This window comes from Temnothorax americanus, unplaced genomic scaffold (assembly GCF_048541705.1).
Source record: "Temnothorax americanus isolate GAGA-0224 unplaced genomic scaffold, ASM4854170v1 Scaffold18, whole genome shotgun sequence".
NCBI lineage: Eukaryota > Metazoa > Arthropoda > Insecta > Hymenoptera > Formicidae > Temnothorax > Temnothorax americanus.
In genome coordinates, this window is record NW_027509318.1 from 481,021 (window position 1) to 498,786 (window position 17,766).

Here is a 17,766-nt window from a genome sequence, read left to right on the forward strand (position 1 = left end):
AAGTGAAATATTCGGAAAGAGTTATTTTTCGTTACTCACGCGATTAATCCAAAAGTGTGTTTTTGGGGGTACCTTTTAGCATCGATACACTGATACATTTTGATTAAGTCAAACGCTTTAATAAAACTGTTAAATAATCAGTTATAATTTTGTTTCAATTAATATTACATCGTGTCTTTAAAAAAAATTTGTATTTTATTATAATATTTTTAGATAGGATTCTTTTTATCAAACTTGTTAGTTTCTTTCTCTGGAATGCTTGAAGAGATAATATCGCAATATAATTTTTTTTCTCTTTAAAATATTTTTGAAAGTGATTAATAATACGGTGATCGGTATTTTAATTCCTCCGGAAGACGGTAAACAGAATGAGTTTCGTAAGAGATTTGAATGCGAAGTTAAGCGGGAATCTTAGTCGTCGCAACGTCGTTGAGCGTTCTTACAAAAGAATTATAAGAAAATCAACGCCATCATTATTATTGCTGTTCTTAGCCGTACAAACATTTTGCATTGTTTTCATACATGCTCCGTCAACTTTCGGTCTTGCCTTAAAAAAAATGTTGAAAACGTAGCAGGCGCTTTTTTTATCGCAGTATTTTGAGTGACATATAACAATATGAGTATCCATTCATGTATTCACGAGTTGAAGTAATTAATTGTCATTTGTATGTCATATAGAATTAATGTAGTAAAATTATTTCGAACGTTGTTTTATGAAGCTCTTCATGTGCGACCGAATATAATGATCGATCTTGATTACTAACCAGCATGTTCGCCATATAACAGACTGTGTCCGTAATTGCTTTGATTACAGTTATCTCCATCTTATCAATTTAATATGAGCTGATTCCTAATTTTGAAATTACGAGACCGTCATTGACAGGAAGCAACGTGGTAAACGTAGCCACGTGCAGTTTGACACGCGGTCGTACGTGCGTAGGGGTTGGGCATTCGTGTGGGGGGGTGCCTACCGGCGGGCGTTCTTTTTCCCCTATTTTTTCCGTCCCCACCACCATGCCAGTCTGCCCCTCCTGGAACCACCTGGATCTGGCGTGTCAGCCCCGGTGACGTGCGCAAAAATTACTGAATGAACGGTGACGTCACGAGCCAGCCGCGTGAAAAGTGTGCGAGTCGTTCCTGTTCGTGTCAACCGTTTTCACCCCATTTCGTTTTTCTTTGCGCGTTACCTGCCGTTCGATCACTCCATCCGCTTTTCTCGATCGTCCCCGAGTCGTCACGAGGGGGTCAGAGACAATTTGGTTAAAGCATTTCAGTTTTAAGATAACAGCACGTAAAAGATTTTATTAAATGGGTTAAGGATGGCTAAAGCGTCGCTGATCACCGACGGCCGCGAGTATACTATCGCGCGGCAAGAACTTTCCTTGCTGAACCAGTCTTTTGGTTTCTTGATAATCTAACATTTCGACTATTCTAATACATTAAATTTCTAGATTAATGTATTAGAAATGAATAAATAATTGTAGAATTAATAATTTTTTATAATTTTATTTAAAAACTTGCGATAAATGATAGCAAAAACTTTACGTATCGTTACATATAGGTTGTTTTGTGTTTTATTTCAGATATTTGCAATACAACTGTGCATTAGAAGATAAAATTTCCGAAGAATAAAATTGCCTTGGTTCGTCCCATCGAAAAGTTTAACTTCTACAAAAGTTGACGCTAAACAGAAATAATAATCTTCATAAGTCTACCACGAAAAATTAACAGAATAAACAATCCGCTGCCAGATTTATACAACAATGCATACTTATATGAAACAACTAGAAAAAAATTATGAATTGAGTATTCACCTCATTGCCAAAATTATAAAGGAGACTTGCTAAAATTAATGACGTCTCGAAAGTAAACTACGCTACAGAACATTGGAAAAGAGACTGAACTTTTATGAGAAATGTCAGGCCGTTGAGCCTGGTTCAAAAGGTCATGCGTTCTTGAAGAATGCTCGCGAGATTCTCCTGGTTCAGCGGCTGAACCGAATGGAAGGATGTTTCATCCGGCGTTCTGACTGCCTATGGATATATTCGGCCGTTGCAACGGCGGCGGCAGCGGAAGCACGGTAGCCGGAAACGGTGCTGGCTCAGTAAGAACGTCCAGCAACGAATCCGCGGGTGGCGGCGGAACCTCGAGCGGTACCAGTGAGAGCGGCAGTAGCGCAAGCGGCAGGATGCAGTTGACAGGAGCCTCGGCTCCTGGCGCGGCTGCCTCGCCGGAGTCAGGCGTCTCTCCGTTGACCGACGCTTACACCAAGATGACCAGCGATATCCTCGCTGAAAGAACCCTAGGTGACTTCGTTAGCGAACATCCCGGCGAACTAGTTAGAACAGGTAATTGAATGACGATAATGCTTTTATAACTAGAGATTATCGAGGATTATAAAGATTGTAGAAACCTTAATACATTATTCTAACCTATAGATAGAATAATGTATTAAGCATAAATAATATTAGCCACGTTGCAGCTAATGTGATCATAAACATTTTGGTTATAGGCTCGCCGCATTTGGTCTGTACCGTTCTGCCCGCACACTGGAGGTCCAATAAAACTCTTCCGGTGGCTTTCAAAGTTGTAGCTCTCGGCGAGGTAGGCGACGGTACCTTAGTGACTGTTCGCGCTGGCAATGACGAGAACTGTTGCGCCGAGCTTAGAAATTCGACAGCTTTGATGAAGAATCAAGTTGCCAAGTTCAACGACTTAAGGTTCGTCGGCAGAAGCGGAAGAGGTGAGTCGTGTGTCTTCTATTATTATTATTATTATTAATATTGTTTTGATTAAAAATTCGGCCCACTGGTGAGCATTCGTAGCATTCGAAATAATTTATCGCAACGAAATGAGTGATAAAAGTCCAAGTGTCGGGTGACATTTTCTTGCCCTACTTTCCTCTCCATTCATAAAACTCCAAAGTTTCTTGGTCTTTGCTTGAAGCGTGTCGCCCTTTGCCTTTTATACCGGAAGAAAATGCCGGAGGGGTGAAGCACCGACGGTGGAAACCTCTTCAAAGAATTGGTGTATACCGCGTAGTAAGGGTAGGTCGTGGACGTCTTGAGACAACCCTCGTTTTTCCTTGGCTCTTCGAGGAAAAGTCTTGCATCTCCGCTTAGCTCTGAGGGTTGGTTCCTCGCGTCGAAAAGACCTTGGGGTGGGTAATGGCTTTTATTTGTCCGCATCACCGTGCGACCTTCTCACTTTGCCGCCCAGCCTCGTCGAGGAAAGGGCGAAACGGGAGGGACCGAGCATCGTAGAAGCCGCCCGCCGGCGCGGCGTTGACTAGACGCACAGGGGCGGGTGATATTAATTGAGGTTTCAGTTGAGTTTTAATTAACGTTATTAGAGTCGGTATTTCGTCTAACTGCGTCTTTTGAACTTACACTAAAGTTCCTCGATTGAACGTAACTTAAAGTAGCTGTATGTGCATCCGACCTACTTCTAACGATTTCAACAACCAAAGTTGTTTGGTTTATTAAACAACTTAACGTGCAATTTATTTTATATTATATTAATTTTTTAATATCAATATTAAAATTAGCATTAACATAGAAATATAGGGAAAAAAAGCTATAACTTATTTTTCTAAACTATTTTTCTAAAAATATAACTTAGTTTTAACGTGATAATTATTGGAAATATGCTATTATAATAATTATCAGTTTGCTATTGTTGTCATATTTTTGATAGTATTGGTATAAGGGAAGGCTAATCGCCTGAAAATCAGGAAACTCGCAGATTCTCTAGCTGGGAAGCAGGGAACTTCCAAGTTCACGGGAACGCGTCAGTCATTTGTCTGGGATTAGCTCTCAATTGTTTTCGCCGAGCACGGAATTAACATAAGCTAGGATGAAGAATGTAAGAGAAGTGTCTCTCTCTCGTCAGGATTCCTAACGGTTCCCTGGCTTCTTGAATATTCCCTGAAAACCGATGTGCACCGAACTCTCGGGAATTCTTAATGATCCTCTTGTTTGTCGAGCTTGGAAATATTCTCATGTATGAATTTGTGAGGATTTTGTCCTTTCGAGATTCGCGGAAGAAAATTTTTAGAGATTCTCTTTAGTTACATTTTTTGCCTCATTTATGCATGTAATTAATACATTTATAATATTATAAAAACTTTTTACATTTAGAATATGGAGAAAGATAGAGATTTTGCAATCGTGATGCGTTTACGCAATCTACGAAAATAAGAATATCGCTGCTGTCTCTGCATTTCGTTATATTGCTATTGCAATAAATTTAAGGAATCATTAAATACAACGCCGGCACCATGCTTTTGTCTTCGCCTGAAACCGCTTTTAGCCCGGACAAGATTGAGCGTACTGCCACGATAGTCGAGAGCTTTGCAATATCGATGATAAGCCGTAACCCCCTTCCCGCACGTTCGACCGTAATGCCTGCTCCATCACTGCAAAGTCTACCCTGAAGGTACTGGATTGTTTCCACCCCTTCGGCCCTAAGCCCTTTAACGAGATAGATCATTTGCACGCTTATAGTTCCAACCCATAGCAGGCAAGATATCCTTCGACTTTGCTGCCGCAAATAAACTTCGTCACGGGAACGTCGCCAATCTAACCAAGTTGCTCTAATTCTACAACACACTTTCTCTTAAACCTATTAATCATCTTGTGATATGTAACATGAACAAGAAAAAAAAAATAATTGAAGGCATTAACTGCCTGTAATAAAAATTTTATGTGGTTTAATTTATTAATAAACAGAGATACAGATCTATATATTATATAAAAATTATTTCATAATAACTCAAAGAGTGCGCGTGCAATGTTTAAACAAGATATATTTAGGTAATTTATTGACTTTTTGAATGTAAAAATGTATGAGATATATTGAATTGGTGAAATATTTTCGTATTTATTCGCGAAATGTTGATTTATCGACCACAACACGAGACTCGTTTCACTCCGAAAAGAAAAACGGCATTCACTCGCAGTGACGGCGGCAGTTTCAGACCGTAATCAATTCGTTATCAGACTGCAATTGCGCATTTGCGTTTCGTTCCGGGAAAATTGAAATTAATTAATTGGCCCGACAGTACACCGACAGCGTACAATGCCGAGACATGTGTACGCACGCGTAGTTCCACACATGCTTGCAGAGGACTATATGCTAACGAGCATAATCATCGAATGGTCGAGGATGAGCTTCTCTATGTTGCGCGTTTATTCTAAATTTGACGATGAATATTCTTATGCGTGAAATTCTACAAATTCTTAACGTGTAATCATATTATTTTATCGTTGCTCGCGTATATAAACAATTCTTCGAAATCAAATCTATTTTTATTGATTCCACGTTGAGTGAAATCAGAATTTGCGGGATCGAAAAAAAGTTTGTAATGTCGGAATTTCGTTCGGATAAGTTAACAAGTCGAGCGTTTAAAATATACCTATACGTAAGGATGGCGGGCGTTCAAGCTCGGGCGGTCGCGAACGGCCTTTAATGGCTGTACGGCGACTGGCACCGACACCGAGGGTGATACCCGTGTACCTACGCGTACCTACCTAACTGGGACCATCGACTCCGAGGCAGCAGAAGTGAAAAGGTTGGCTGGCAGGGTGAGGGCATGGCGAGAATGGCGTGACTCGCAGCCAAAACCAAGGGGAATCCCCGCTAGAAAACGAAAAGCTCGCGTGGCGAACCACCGCGTGGCCACGCTCGACACTCGCCATTATTTCTCCGATGCTCTACCTTCCACCTCCATTCGGTTTTTTCCCGCCATCGATCATCTTACGTCATAGCGCGACGCGGACTTTGCCGTCTCTATCGACGCCGCCGCCGCCGCAGCCGCTGCCGCCGCGCCGGTGAGTTCAAGTCAACGGTGAACTCTGACCCGATCGATTATCGCATTCGCCACGTACGGAAACGTATCTAATGGATCTGATAGAAAAATACGATAATGGCTGCTTGAAAGGGTAACGCGACCGTTGTAATGCATTAGTGAAAAGGACTCGTTTAGGGGCAAATATAAACAACATAATGTGTTATTCTTCATTTTGTAAACCGGTAGCGGATAAAAGCACGGTACCTTTGTAGCATTATCGTATCTAATTTCAAGAAAATATGTTTTGAAGGATACACCTGTCGCACGAAGAGCGGCATGTCCTTGTATCGTGAATAAAATTTATACGACGGAGAAGGAAAAGTGTATTTGACTGGGTATGCATAGCTGTGATGAAAAAGAGGAAAGGTTAAAATTGCGGTAAACCTCTTGCGCGTGCAATTTTTGTTGCGGTGACTTTTCGCATTCGAAAACGCTCCTCGTAATTCTCGTGTGCTTTATCGCGTGTTTTTGCATGTTGAATCGATAGCGATCGCGCGAGCGAGTTTTCGCGGCAGAGTTTTGGCGCTTAATGCTCGCGGGATGAAATTGCGGTGTACCGTTGCACGCTCGTTTTCACCCGATGGTCCGCCACGCTTTTTCCACGACATTATTTCACGCTCAACCGAGGCTTTTTAGCATCACGCGACTTCCTCCCTCACCGGCCCAATCCTCCCCCACGAACGACCACCCTCTATTCCCTTAACTCGGCCGCGCTGGCTGGCCACTGTCACCGTCGACGACGCCCTCGATACATTACCGACGTATAATTCGGTTACCACGGAGTTTCGCCCGGCTAACCGCGTTTGCGAACTTTCGACGTCGGCTGAATAGGCGCGTCCACGAATCGACGCGTCGCGGGGCAGAAACCGACGCTAAAAACCGGCACCTGACGTACACCTGACGTCGCGTTCTCCTCGTTTTTAGAAGCCAAATTTCCAGCATTTTCATTCCACATCTGCGTCGGCGCGGCGGTGCGTTAAAGTTAAAGTTGCATGCTTCTCCAGATGTAAAACATCGCAGATCAGTCACGTAACAGGTATACCTATTCTCTGTTTCAGGCAAAAGTTTCACCTTAACGATAACAGTGTCGACGACGCCGCCTCAAGTCGCCACTTATACGAAAGCGATTAAGGTGACAGTAGACGGGCCGCGCGAGCCGCGATCCAAGACCAGTGAGTATCACTGTAAGCATTGCTGTTCTTATACATATTTATTATATTTTATTCTTGCTACTAATTAATAGGAGTAGCTTTTTATCAAGTATATTGTACAAGCGGGACGTCCTCGTCCATAATCACGTATCTCTCGTAATGATAATCAAGACTCTCGACGTGTCAACGATAACGCGATCGCGCGATTTACAATTTGATGGGGGAATTCGGTGAACGGGTGAAATACACGTGAAAACGAGTTTTACCGGGACTCCCGCGACACGATCGTAATGCCTAACGAACGAGCGGCGTGGCACCGGAGGCAGTAAAAGCCGCAAGTTCAAAATGGCTCCAGCGTGCGGCTTCGCTCTGGTCGGCCGTTACCCCTCCAAGGCTAAGTTTCGTGCAATTGTCATTATTTATAACCGCGGGGCACCGTGTCCCGCCATAACATTGACAAAGCTGCGGGCGTTGCCCGCGAAGGTGTGTATCGCGGCGCTTTCGCCAAAACGCAGAGCGACGCCTACAAACTTCACGGATATCCGGTCGCGAGAACTCCTCCGCGAGAGCTAGTGCCGAGACATACAATTACCGAGAATTCTCCCCGTTATTTCGGTAGGTCGCTGTCGAGCCTGTCTGCAGGGGGTTCCTTTCTTAGGGGTGAAGAGAAAGGGACGTGTCTCATTCTCCATTTGTTACCTACCATGTAACCTACCACGTTATAACGCATTGTACGTTTTGTGCTTCCGAGAGTCCCGAGCATGTCAATTTGTGGCGTTGCAAGGCCAAAAATTTCCTTGAAAAGATTTAGTCCAAGGTTGGATATTTGACAAAGAACAAACATTTTGTTATTGGTCTGGCAATTTCAACTTAATAGACGCGTCGGAAAATTTCTGACAGGTAACGCTTGTACTTCGAATCCATTATAAAATCAATTGTATTTTCTTAAGAGACTTTATATTTGCGATACAATCCCATTCTTGCTCTGTTACCTCAAATATTAGAGCGCTAATACGCGTAATGTCGTCCCTGAAGACGTACCAAAAATATCCGATAGCTTTAATATATCGAGGCGGTCGCTCTGGGTAGCACGGCATAAGTTTGGTACCTTGGGAAATTGCGACCACATCCGCCGGCTTGGCCGCATCTGCGGACCACCCACGAAACTTCCGTCATAAATCCAAAATATGAAAACGCGAAATTTCGGTGTACCGCTCGGAGACGCGCATCCAAGCAAAACACTACGTAACGTTTCAGAGAAGTAATTTCTCTTGCGATGTTAATGCTACTAACTGTGTTCGTTATTTTATCCAGAATTAAAAATGGGATATTTTATTACGAGATACGAATTACGGATTATTACTATAAAGATCGCTTTTTTAAACACATTGATAGTTTATTTTAATTAAAATTAATTAAAGTCACTCCGGTCTGAGAATATGTTTTGCAGAGCATCACGTTTTTGAAAGCGAACAGCGGATATGAATTTTTAGAGATCGTTAAGATAGCGTAAGGATGTCGGAAATAGATATTCGTCATATGTCGGCGCTTTGAATCTTCTATGAAAACAAACCGTTTACTGAATCAGGGACAATTTCAAGGATGGCGGCGCGAGATGAAAGAGATTCGGCTTTCTGGGTGGTCCTCTTCTTTCGAGGCCACGTTCCACGTGTCTCATCTTGTCTTTGAATAGGTTGTAAGGGCTTCTAATTATTATATTTTAGTACGTGACAGGTTTATTTTTATACAATTTATTGAAATGTTTCTTTTTTGTACTTTAATTGGTAATCCTGATGTATTTTTTGTAACGAAAATTATCGCACGTTTACACATGTATGAGCGGATGTGCATTCAGAGAAACGCTACAAATTGTGCATTCGTGCATTCGACGATCAAACGCGAGAATGAACGAATGAACCTTATCTAAGACAATACCGAGCGAATGTCTCTCCGAAGGGTAGTAATTAATTAAACAAGCAATTCATTACACATTCTACCCTCGTCTGGTAGCCGAAGGTGGCCGTTGCCGCGGAAAGGCTGCGGGGCCAAGGAAATTGATTGAGGGAGGTTTAGCCTGGGTTTCGATGCTGCTCGCGAGGACTCGCCCATTCGAAACCGGGATTCGAATGGGTTCGCGGGATGCATCTTCGGCGAATGAGAGAGAAACGATTCTCGGCGGCAATGATGGGAAAGATCGAAAATGGGCTTACTCGTCGCGCTTACCAGCATCAGCACCAGCTCACATCGAGAGAAGCTGATTTCGGGACGCGGGTTGAGCGGGGCGGGAGAGAGGCGGGAATTGGCGACGGGACGAAATGAGGATCTGTCGTTGCCAGCTGCTAACTCTCGAGAAATTCCCTGGCAGTCACGACGCGCAAAGAGGGTGTCCAATGAAATCGATAGCCGCGACTTGCCGAGGACTTACGACGTCGTCCAATTGCCAAACATTTTCCATTTTGCGAAAGAATAAATCTGTAAATCTGAAAATACGGTGAAAGATCGTCCGCTGCCATAAACCAGAATGAGCATAATCTGTAACTGATCGAGATACTTGAAAGATCGTGTAAAAATACGTGCTCGTGCACCTATAGAGTAATATCGGGATAGTTAGGTGAAAGATTGACCACTGATTATTTGTTACTTCGTTTAAACGGGAAAGCATCGAGGGGGGGGGAGATTTAGAAGAGCGAACGATCGCACGTATGTCTATTCGGAGGGTCGCACGAGTGCTCGACGCCTAATGAAATACTGCGAAGAACGGCGCGGCGGTGCGCCGAATTCAAAGGGTTAGGGTGGCGTGATAAATGCGTGGGTCGAGCGGCATAATTTATTAAATCTATCAAGCCGCCAACGTAGGAAACTGCCGGTATCTTAAAACAAATCCTCGTTCGAAGTTGCCGCTTTCCGATCGCGTTCCGGTCGCGTGGCGGGTGCCCATTTCTCATCCCGTAACGTTGAAAAAGGTAACGTTGAAAATCGATTTTAGGTATATAAACTCATGACGCAACAAATTATTTACTTCTTAAAAGGAAATAAAAAGGTGCCTTACCTAAGAAATTCGGCACGAGCCATAGAATTTTCTGCCGAGTTTCTCCTTCGCTCGGGTCCTGCAGCGTGCACGAATCGCCGGTCGTTTAACAGGATCTCGTTAGTCTCGGTACCCGTCGGTATTCCGCCGTCGCGCCCCCATTGTGTCCCCGGATCGAGCGTACCCTATTCAGCAAACCGGCGGGAATTTCGGGTTGCCGAGTTAGAATTAGGGCTTCGATTGGATTATCAGGACGGCGGGAGTCCGCCACCTCCCTTCCGCCCAGCGACCCTTCGCGCTTCGCGTCGGTCTCTCTGGCCTCCGGTGCCTTCCACGTTGAATCGTTGCCTTTAGGGGAAGAGAACGAACCTGTATGGTATGGCACACGGCTGTCCTGTGCGGCGACCTCTAGCCAGGGACAGCCGGATAGGACGTCCGCCTGTTGGGACGTCTTTAATTGGGTTGGCGACACCGTCGCGTTGCAGGGAAATAAAATGTATCGATGCCTCTCTCGTGTCTCCCTCGTTCGTTTCCCAGCTTCCGAAGGGACGGCCTTGGCGTTTACCCGTATCGTTCCGTTTGTCGTTTTGGTAAATGAAAGATGCGCCTTGCACCAATTGTCGGACTAGATAACGTACGAATTTATTTTCACGTGTTTATCAAAAAAATTATACCATTTTTAAATTTTGCAAGAATTATTCCTATTACATTTGTATGTGTAAATAAAGTGTTGAGTCGGTGCTGAAACGTTCGCTTTCGAATCGAATGTAATAAAAAGAAAATTATACATAGATAAAAAAATACGATTGACACATGTATCGGAGGTCCAGTGGACAGGCGCACGGTTGATCGCAGTGCTGTCTCTTTTAGGGCAGCAACAACAGTTTCATGCCTTCGCGTTCGCTTCGCAACGAGGCGGTCCATTCTTCGCCTCGCCCTTAGTGGATCCGCTGCAACCTTTGCCAAACCCGTTGCAACCATTACCAAATCCGCTCCAGCCAAGGGATCCGTTGTCTTCTTTCAGACACGCGATGCCTGGCAATTGTCAGAGTAAGTAATTGACCGCGTTTGCGCATGATCGTAATCTCGTTTTCAATTATACGGCTTAGCTTTAAATTTATTGTCAATTACTTATTCTCTGTGTATGCATGTATCATTCTTTTTGCAATGTAGCCGACTTGTGTATGAGCACTTAGTGTTAAAAATTTCTTAAATGTACTACTTTAGTAGCCTGTATATGTGTATAGCGAAAGCATATATAAAAGTAAGATATGCAAAAAATTGAATAGATACGCAAAGAAGTATCTTTTTAAAATTTTATTTTATAACAATCTTTCGTTTAGTGGCGTTATGAAATTTAGATAATTTTTGTCATCGAGTAGGTGGCTTCTGTCGAGTTTGGGAATATTTTCAGCCAGACTGATGCTACTGGTCTGAGTACAGAAGCACGGCTTTTGGGTAGGCTCGGCAGCAAGCTTCTCGGCTTCAGAGGCGGAAACCGCAAGCCTGTTCAAAGCTAGATTAAATATTATATTAAAGGGGTTGCCACGGAAGCGCGCGTCCCAGTCGGTTGGCTCCCTGTTTTGGGGGCGCAGCCTCACCTTCTCTCCGCGTTTATAACGTAGATTCGCGAGTTTGCGCGTAAAATGCATTGGTAAAGTAATGTCGAGAGAATGTTGCTCTTTGATTTTGATTATTTAAAAAAAGAAGCTGTTGCTCGTTGATTAAAATTATGCAGTTGGTCAAATCTAGCCGCCGAACGTGCGAACGATATATATATATATATGTATAATATGTATATGTAATCTATACGATACTATAATAATCCGTAATATACATATATAATCTATACGATAAAATTTTTAATACTTCTCTCGGGCGCGTATATCGATAAACGGTTCTGGGTTCCGGTAGTGCGCAAGAAGAGACGAGAAAAAAAAGCTTAAACAATAATTCGAGATCAGCCGTTTTAATGAGTTACCTCAGACATGAGGGCCGACTGCTCCGTTACTAGCAAATTTCCCGATAAAATACGAAGCACGCCGAATATTTCCTTTATTAACTTTTTTCCCTCATCGGGCATCTGGTCGTCCGATATAATATGCGTACGTGGCCATATTATTCTCACGCTATACGCTTGGCGGATTCGATTTCGAGAGACAATTGCGTACACGGTATTACTTCTCTGTAATAAAATTACCAAAACTTAGATTGTGGTACATTGTGTTGCGATATAATTGTCTTTTTTTTGACATAATTAATATATAACTAAAGTAAAAGTTTTGTTTAAAAAATATGACAACGCAACTTGATAAACTTTTCTATAAATGACGAATTGGGGTTGAAGCGAGGATTCAGTCAGGTATTTAAATCCCGCAGCGAATCTCCGAATACTTTGGACAGACTCGTGCGCAACTTTCGGTGATTTTCCATAAAAAGGGAAGCTCCTTTTCGGACCGCAAGGAATCCGGTAATGCCGAAGGATGTGAAAGCACCGTGCGGATAGCAGTATTTAGGGTTAGCTCTCGTGACGACGGTCCGGTGGCGCTCGCCGAGGCGGGCTCGGTTATTTGAGTTGGCCCCAGCTACGTGGGGGATGACCAACCCTTTGATCTCGATGTACTCTTCCGCTCCCCTCACTTTCCGCCGTGTCCGCCCGTGTCCCTCTCGCGAACGTTTGTGCTAGTCCTTTCTGCATTCAACCCCCGTGACTCATTGGAAAATCTATCGGGGATGCTGCCTATACCCCGCAAAAATACATCCGCCAAGGGGCGCACAGAACCGCCGCCGCCGTCGCCGCCGTCGCCGATGCATCTCGCCAAGTGATTCGAATTGGCATATAATCCGGCGAAAATTTGCCTTTTGCCGTGCCTTTTCAGCCTTCTGTGTTGTTTTATTTGATTGTTGCAATTATGATTTATCTTTTCCATCGATGTGACCGCCGAAACCATCCGGCATTGCTATCGATGTTTTTATATTAGCACGCTTTTCTTATACGTGTTTGTTTGCGCTGCTTGTCTCGTCGTCCATTGATTTTTCGCAGTGGACATCTCGACCACGTTAACGCTTCCGCAATTTAATTTTTACCAAGACTTTCGTCGCTTTCTCTTTGTGTGATTATCGATTCTTCGCATTTCATATTTTTGGCGAGACGTACAATCGATAGTTTCTCTAGATATGTCCCAGTTTGGCCTGACAGCGAGCAATTCTTGGGGATACGGTAGCACGGCCGGCTATGCCGGCTACCTTCCGGGTCCCCTTTCGTCGTGCGCTGCACAGGCCTCGTTTCCACCTCCGCCACCACCCCCTCCGCCACCACCGCCGTCGTCCACGTTGGCGTCTTTCGCCGGCACGGCTTCCATGACTACGCCGACAGCACCGGACTCGACGGCGGGTTCGACTGTCACATCCGGCACCGGTAATACCGGCACCACGCCGCAACAGGATGCTTTTTCTGCGGTCTCCTCTCGTAAGTTTGCCTCGTTCTACGTCGAATTTTGCCATGATTTTGACGTATGAACAACCATGAGGTATCGCTTAACTGTCTGTTCACTATGTAGTTTGTTCACTACGTATTTTGTTTATTTGAACTTTTACTGTCCAAAGGTGTGATAATTTTATGATTGAAATCAAGTTTAAGAGTGATTTTAAGAGCAACGAGATTATACAGACTGAAATATAATTTGGCAAATTTTTTACTTGTGTGAAAACCAATTGAGAAATAAATCGGAAGTACCGATTACATAAGTGATGGGTTATGCCTCACGGTTGAAAATCTAATCATTCGGAAGATGAGTAGAATCTTAGTTCTCAGAAAGTTAGATCGGTCGTCCTGTTTGTCTTTGGCAAACTGAAATAGCGTAGCTTCTCCTTCCTCGAATGTCACAGTCGTACCGGACACCACGACACCGGGTCAGTCCGATCCGTTGGATCCGCTGAGCAGCCTCATGTCCGGTAGCTCTTCCACCCAGAGATATCAGGACTACGTGTCACCCAGATCATTGTCCACTGACTCTAGCACAACCGAGAGTCCGGTTCACGATGAGCAGGGCTTTGGACAGAATTACGGCAACTACTTTCCAACGCCCGGTGTGCTTCCCAGCATTCTCTATTCGCAGCTCTATGGGAATCAGTTCCAGAATTCCGAGAGCGCCGAACAGAGAGCCGTCGCGGATAGTTGCAGCGTGAGGCAAGAGGAAGTCAGACCGGACAACAACGTGTGGAGACCGTACTGAGAGGCAGAAGCGAGCGATTTCTTATCGAACAATTCGACTATCGAGAAATTGGGGAATTCCTGGAAGGCAAGAGGGAAGTAACGCTTAACGGATTGCTCTTGAGGCTATCAACTATTGTGACGAGATCGATAATTATAATGTGTGACGTGGTGATTCTCTCTTTGAGAACTATCCAAGTGTCGAGGACGAGTCTCGATGGCGAATTAGCACTAGTGGGCATTAAAACTTGATCCGGAAAGAACTCGGGGCGAGAGTCCGTTCACCGAGGGACATTTTTCCGGGAAGCTTCGAGACATAATAATTGTTTTATCGGTTGTGTCTCACGCCAATGAATCTTATAATTAGAGGTGCAAATGAACGAAGGGAGATTTGTAATTAAGTGAGAACGAATTGCGTACGAAAGGGCGAGCACGGATGTGATGTGTGATGACGACTACAATAATGGTATCCACAGGATGTATATAAGTGTACATAAAGCTAGAACATTGTCGTTTCATCGAATTATTATTCGCCGTTTTGAGCGATGCGATTTAGTTTCATCGATTACGTTTTCATAGTATATAATTGCGAACGATTGCTGCGGGATCGTGCAATATCGTCGAGACTGGCGTCGGCGATTAGCTTCCTTTTTTTTGTAAATACATACATCTTCCACGTTACGCGTTCAGTTTCCCTTCGACCCGCCCGCGTTTTCCTCAAAATCCATCTTTTTGGACTGAAGAAATCCGGCTCCACGCTTTTGGCGAGATATTTGCAGCGACTCTGAGTTATCTTGAGAAATCGACTGATTCGCGAAAGGCTATCACGTGCGGTCACGTTCGGGTCAAGCCAACGATAAAATCGAATGGGATTCAATTCGCGTGAAGTGAAAAAGTTCCCTGTCGCATGAAAATGTCGCCGCGGAGAGCGCGCGAGCGGCGAAATGTTCGCAAGTATTCAACGAACGAATGAACGAACGTGCCGCGGCATCGAAGATCTTACATCGAAATTTCTGCCAAAGAAACGAAAGCTCTCGAGGAACAACTCGCGAAATAGTTTTGCGAGAAGCACCGCGCCGCGCCGACAAGGAAGCTTATCCGTTTTTGTAAACCGGCGACGGGCACTCTGCGTTTCCGAAAATGATTTCCGATATACATATCTACCAACCTATTGTTATCGTAGTTTTTGACCGAGTCGAAGTAAAAGTGTATTTCAAAATATAATCCACACATGACTTTTCTTTTTAATCTCCTGCGCTGTTTCTCCAACCGTCCTCGATTTATTATTCTAGAATTTTCACATTCTTATTCAATTTAGAAGATGTTTTTTTTATTACATCAAAATTTTATATACGTTTTTAAAAATTGTTTTTTTTCTGGCGTAATATTTACATTTCAATTTTTCTTTTTCTTTTTAGTGTCTTATTTTTTGGACGGTATCCTTCCTCTTGAAGTCGTCTTCGCTCAGATTATCATCGTCATCTCGGAGGACTAGTGGCAGATCTACATAACAGGTAGGTAGGGAAACGAATCTCTACAGGGGTCTTGGTAACGCCAAGGGTTCTAAAGGATTCTCACTGACGGAAGTGCGTATATGCAAATTTGCAAAAGATTTAATTAAACCTGGTCTCGGGAGGGGAATTTGTGTCTGCCTCGTAGCTTTAGCCAAGTCGTATGTTCGTATATGATAAAGGCGTGTTTCATATTTAGTACACCAAGTTAAGTTTATCACCGTGAATGTGGTATATTTCGGTAATACAGCGACATGCATATTTTTTAAGGAGTGGAACTTCATCTTTTTTCGAATATCAATATTATCAATTTCAACTATGTATTGTTATAACATTACTAATGCAGATATGCTGATAATAATAATTACATATAATATTCTTGGAAGAAGAATGGAGTAATTGCTATTCGTCGCAAATCATAATTTTCGTAGAGCAATTTTTATCTCGTCCAAACTCTCAATAATTAATACCAAACGACACTCGACATTAATTATATCTGAATATCGCAAACGAAAAGTTGACTTGTAATTGGTCAAAGGATACACTCTGGCGAAGTTTGATGCGGATTATGAAGCGGTCTGCATAAAGCAACGTACTTTTCTCATTCGATAATCGAGCTACCGCGCACGGGCTAGTGTTTATCGTTGTTGCACACAGCGAGGACGACGAGTAACCTGATGGACATATGGCGGTTCGCGTCGGGGTCGGGGTCGGAGGCGGGGGCGAGAGTGGGAACGACTCGTCGTTTATACGCGGTGCCGGCATAATGGAGTAGAGTGGAGTAGAGCACGGATAATGGAGTATGAAGAATAGCGTGTGGTGAATGTCGGGATAGTCCCTCTCGCCCTTCCGCTTCCCGCGGCGACTCTTCGTTTCCCTGTCCCTTTTCCTCCTCGCGAGAACTCGCGCCCACCGAGCCACTCTCTGGTGAGGGGTAGCAAACTGGACACGGCTCGTTGACTCGAGCAGTTGGCCATACCGATTTATCGTCCCGCAGCCACGCCACGCTGCCGATTCCGCGCTAAATCCACGATTCTGTCGGCGTTGCTCGGTGCTCATCTTTTTCCGTGCGATTCTCTCACGTTTTTTTAGTCTTACTTTTTTATTTCACGGGCATCCTTGCGGCATGAGAATATATCATACATCGTACAAAGAGAAACGGTGAAGAAGGGAGAATCTCGAATATCGAAACTTTTTTCTCACAACTTGCGCATGCAACTGCGCGTACTTCCTGAGTAATAAAGAATAGCAATAATTACTCGCTGTAATGTGATTTATGACGTGGTCGACCCTAGATGAAAAAAGTTAAACCTGAAGAGACTATAAAAGAATGGCTCGAATGTACAATAAATTATGCAATAAGTTTTTGTAAGAAATTTTTTTGAAGTCAATTGATAGTAATATTATTGATAGTAATATTTTATTACAATTTTCATAATTATACTATTAATATAAATAATAGCATCTGTACAATATCGCATATAATTTCTGATATAATTTTTTTAAAATTACATTAATTATGTCGGATGACATCAATTGTGTGTAACTGAGTCAATCATTCAATCAACACGCTATTTCAGTTATTATATTAATGAGACAATTGTCCTAGCATTCACTGATTTTCTTTTGAAAGAAACTGGAGATGAAAAGGCACGTATAAAAAATGCCCCAGAACCCTACATACCAACACATAATCGAACTAAACGCGTTTTACACACGTACGCATACCTCCCACATCTTTTCCACGCATAGGGCGCACGTGGCGTTCCCCGTAAACGTTCTCTCTGGTCGGCAGCGGCGGTGGCCGCGGCGGTACGGGGGTGGTTTTGGAGGTGGCAGCGAGGGAATCGCGGTGACGAAGCGGCAGGGGCGAATGGTCGTTACACGCACCGGTCACTGCCACCCCCTGGCTATCGCCGACACGACTCCCCCTCCTCCATGCAAAATCACCCTTTGTCGCACTCGATGGGAAATTACTTTTTGTCCGTCGATTACGGGGTGAATTTTCGGAC

The 17,766-nt window shown here is 43.7% G+C and overlaps 1 protein-coding gene across 10 annotated transcripts in view; it reads left to right on the forward strand.

The window, feature by feature from the left end:
• LOC143896202 (uncharacterized) overlaps positions 1-16,114 on the forward strand; it is a 76,371-nt gene extending 60,257 nt beyond the window's left edge. For 5 of the 10 annotated variants that reach the window (XM_077403853.1, XM_077403851.1, XM_077403852.1 and 2 more), the window contains 6 exons: positions 1,584-2,348; positions 2,513-2,743; positions 6,910-7,035; positions 10,886-11,080; positions 13,206-13,499; positions 13,919-15,467. In XM_077403853.1, coding sequence (XP_077259979.1) covers positions 2,036-2,348; positions 2,513-2,743; positions 6,910-7,035; positions 10,886-11,080; positions 13,206-13,499; positions 13,919-14,265 — 1,506 coding nt within the window. In that variant the 5' untranslated portion in view covers positions 1,584-2,035 and the 3' untranslated portion in view covers positions 14,266-15,467. Of the gene's footprint in view, positions 1-24; positions 1,125-1,583; positions 2,349-2,512; positions 2,744-6,909; positions 7,036-10,885; positions 11,081-13,205; positions 13,500-13,918; positions 15,468-15,661 lie in introns of those variants that run through there. The other 5 variants (XM_077403856.1, XM_077403860.1, XM_077403858.1 and 2 more) reach the window with 5 other exon arrangements.
• Positions 16,115-17,766: the final 1,652 nt, after the last annotated feature.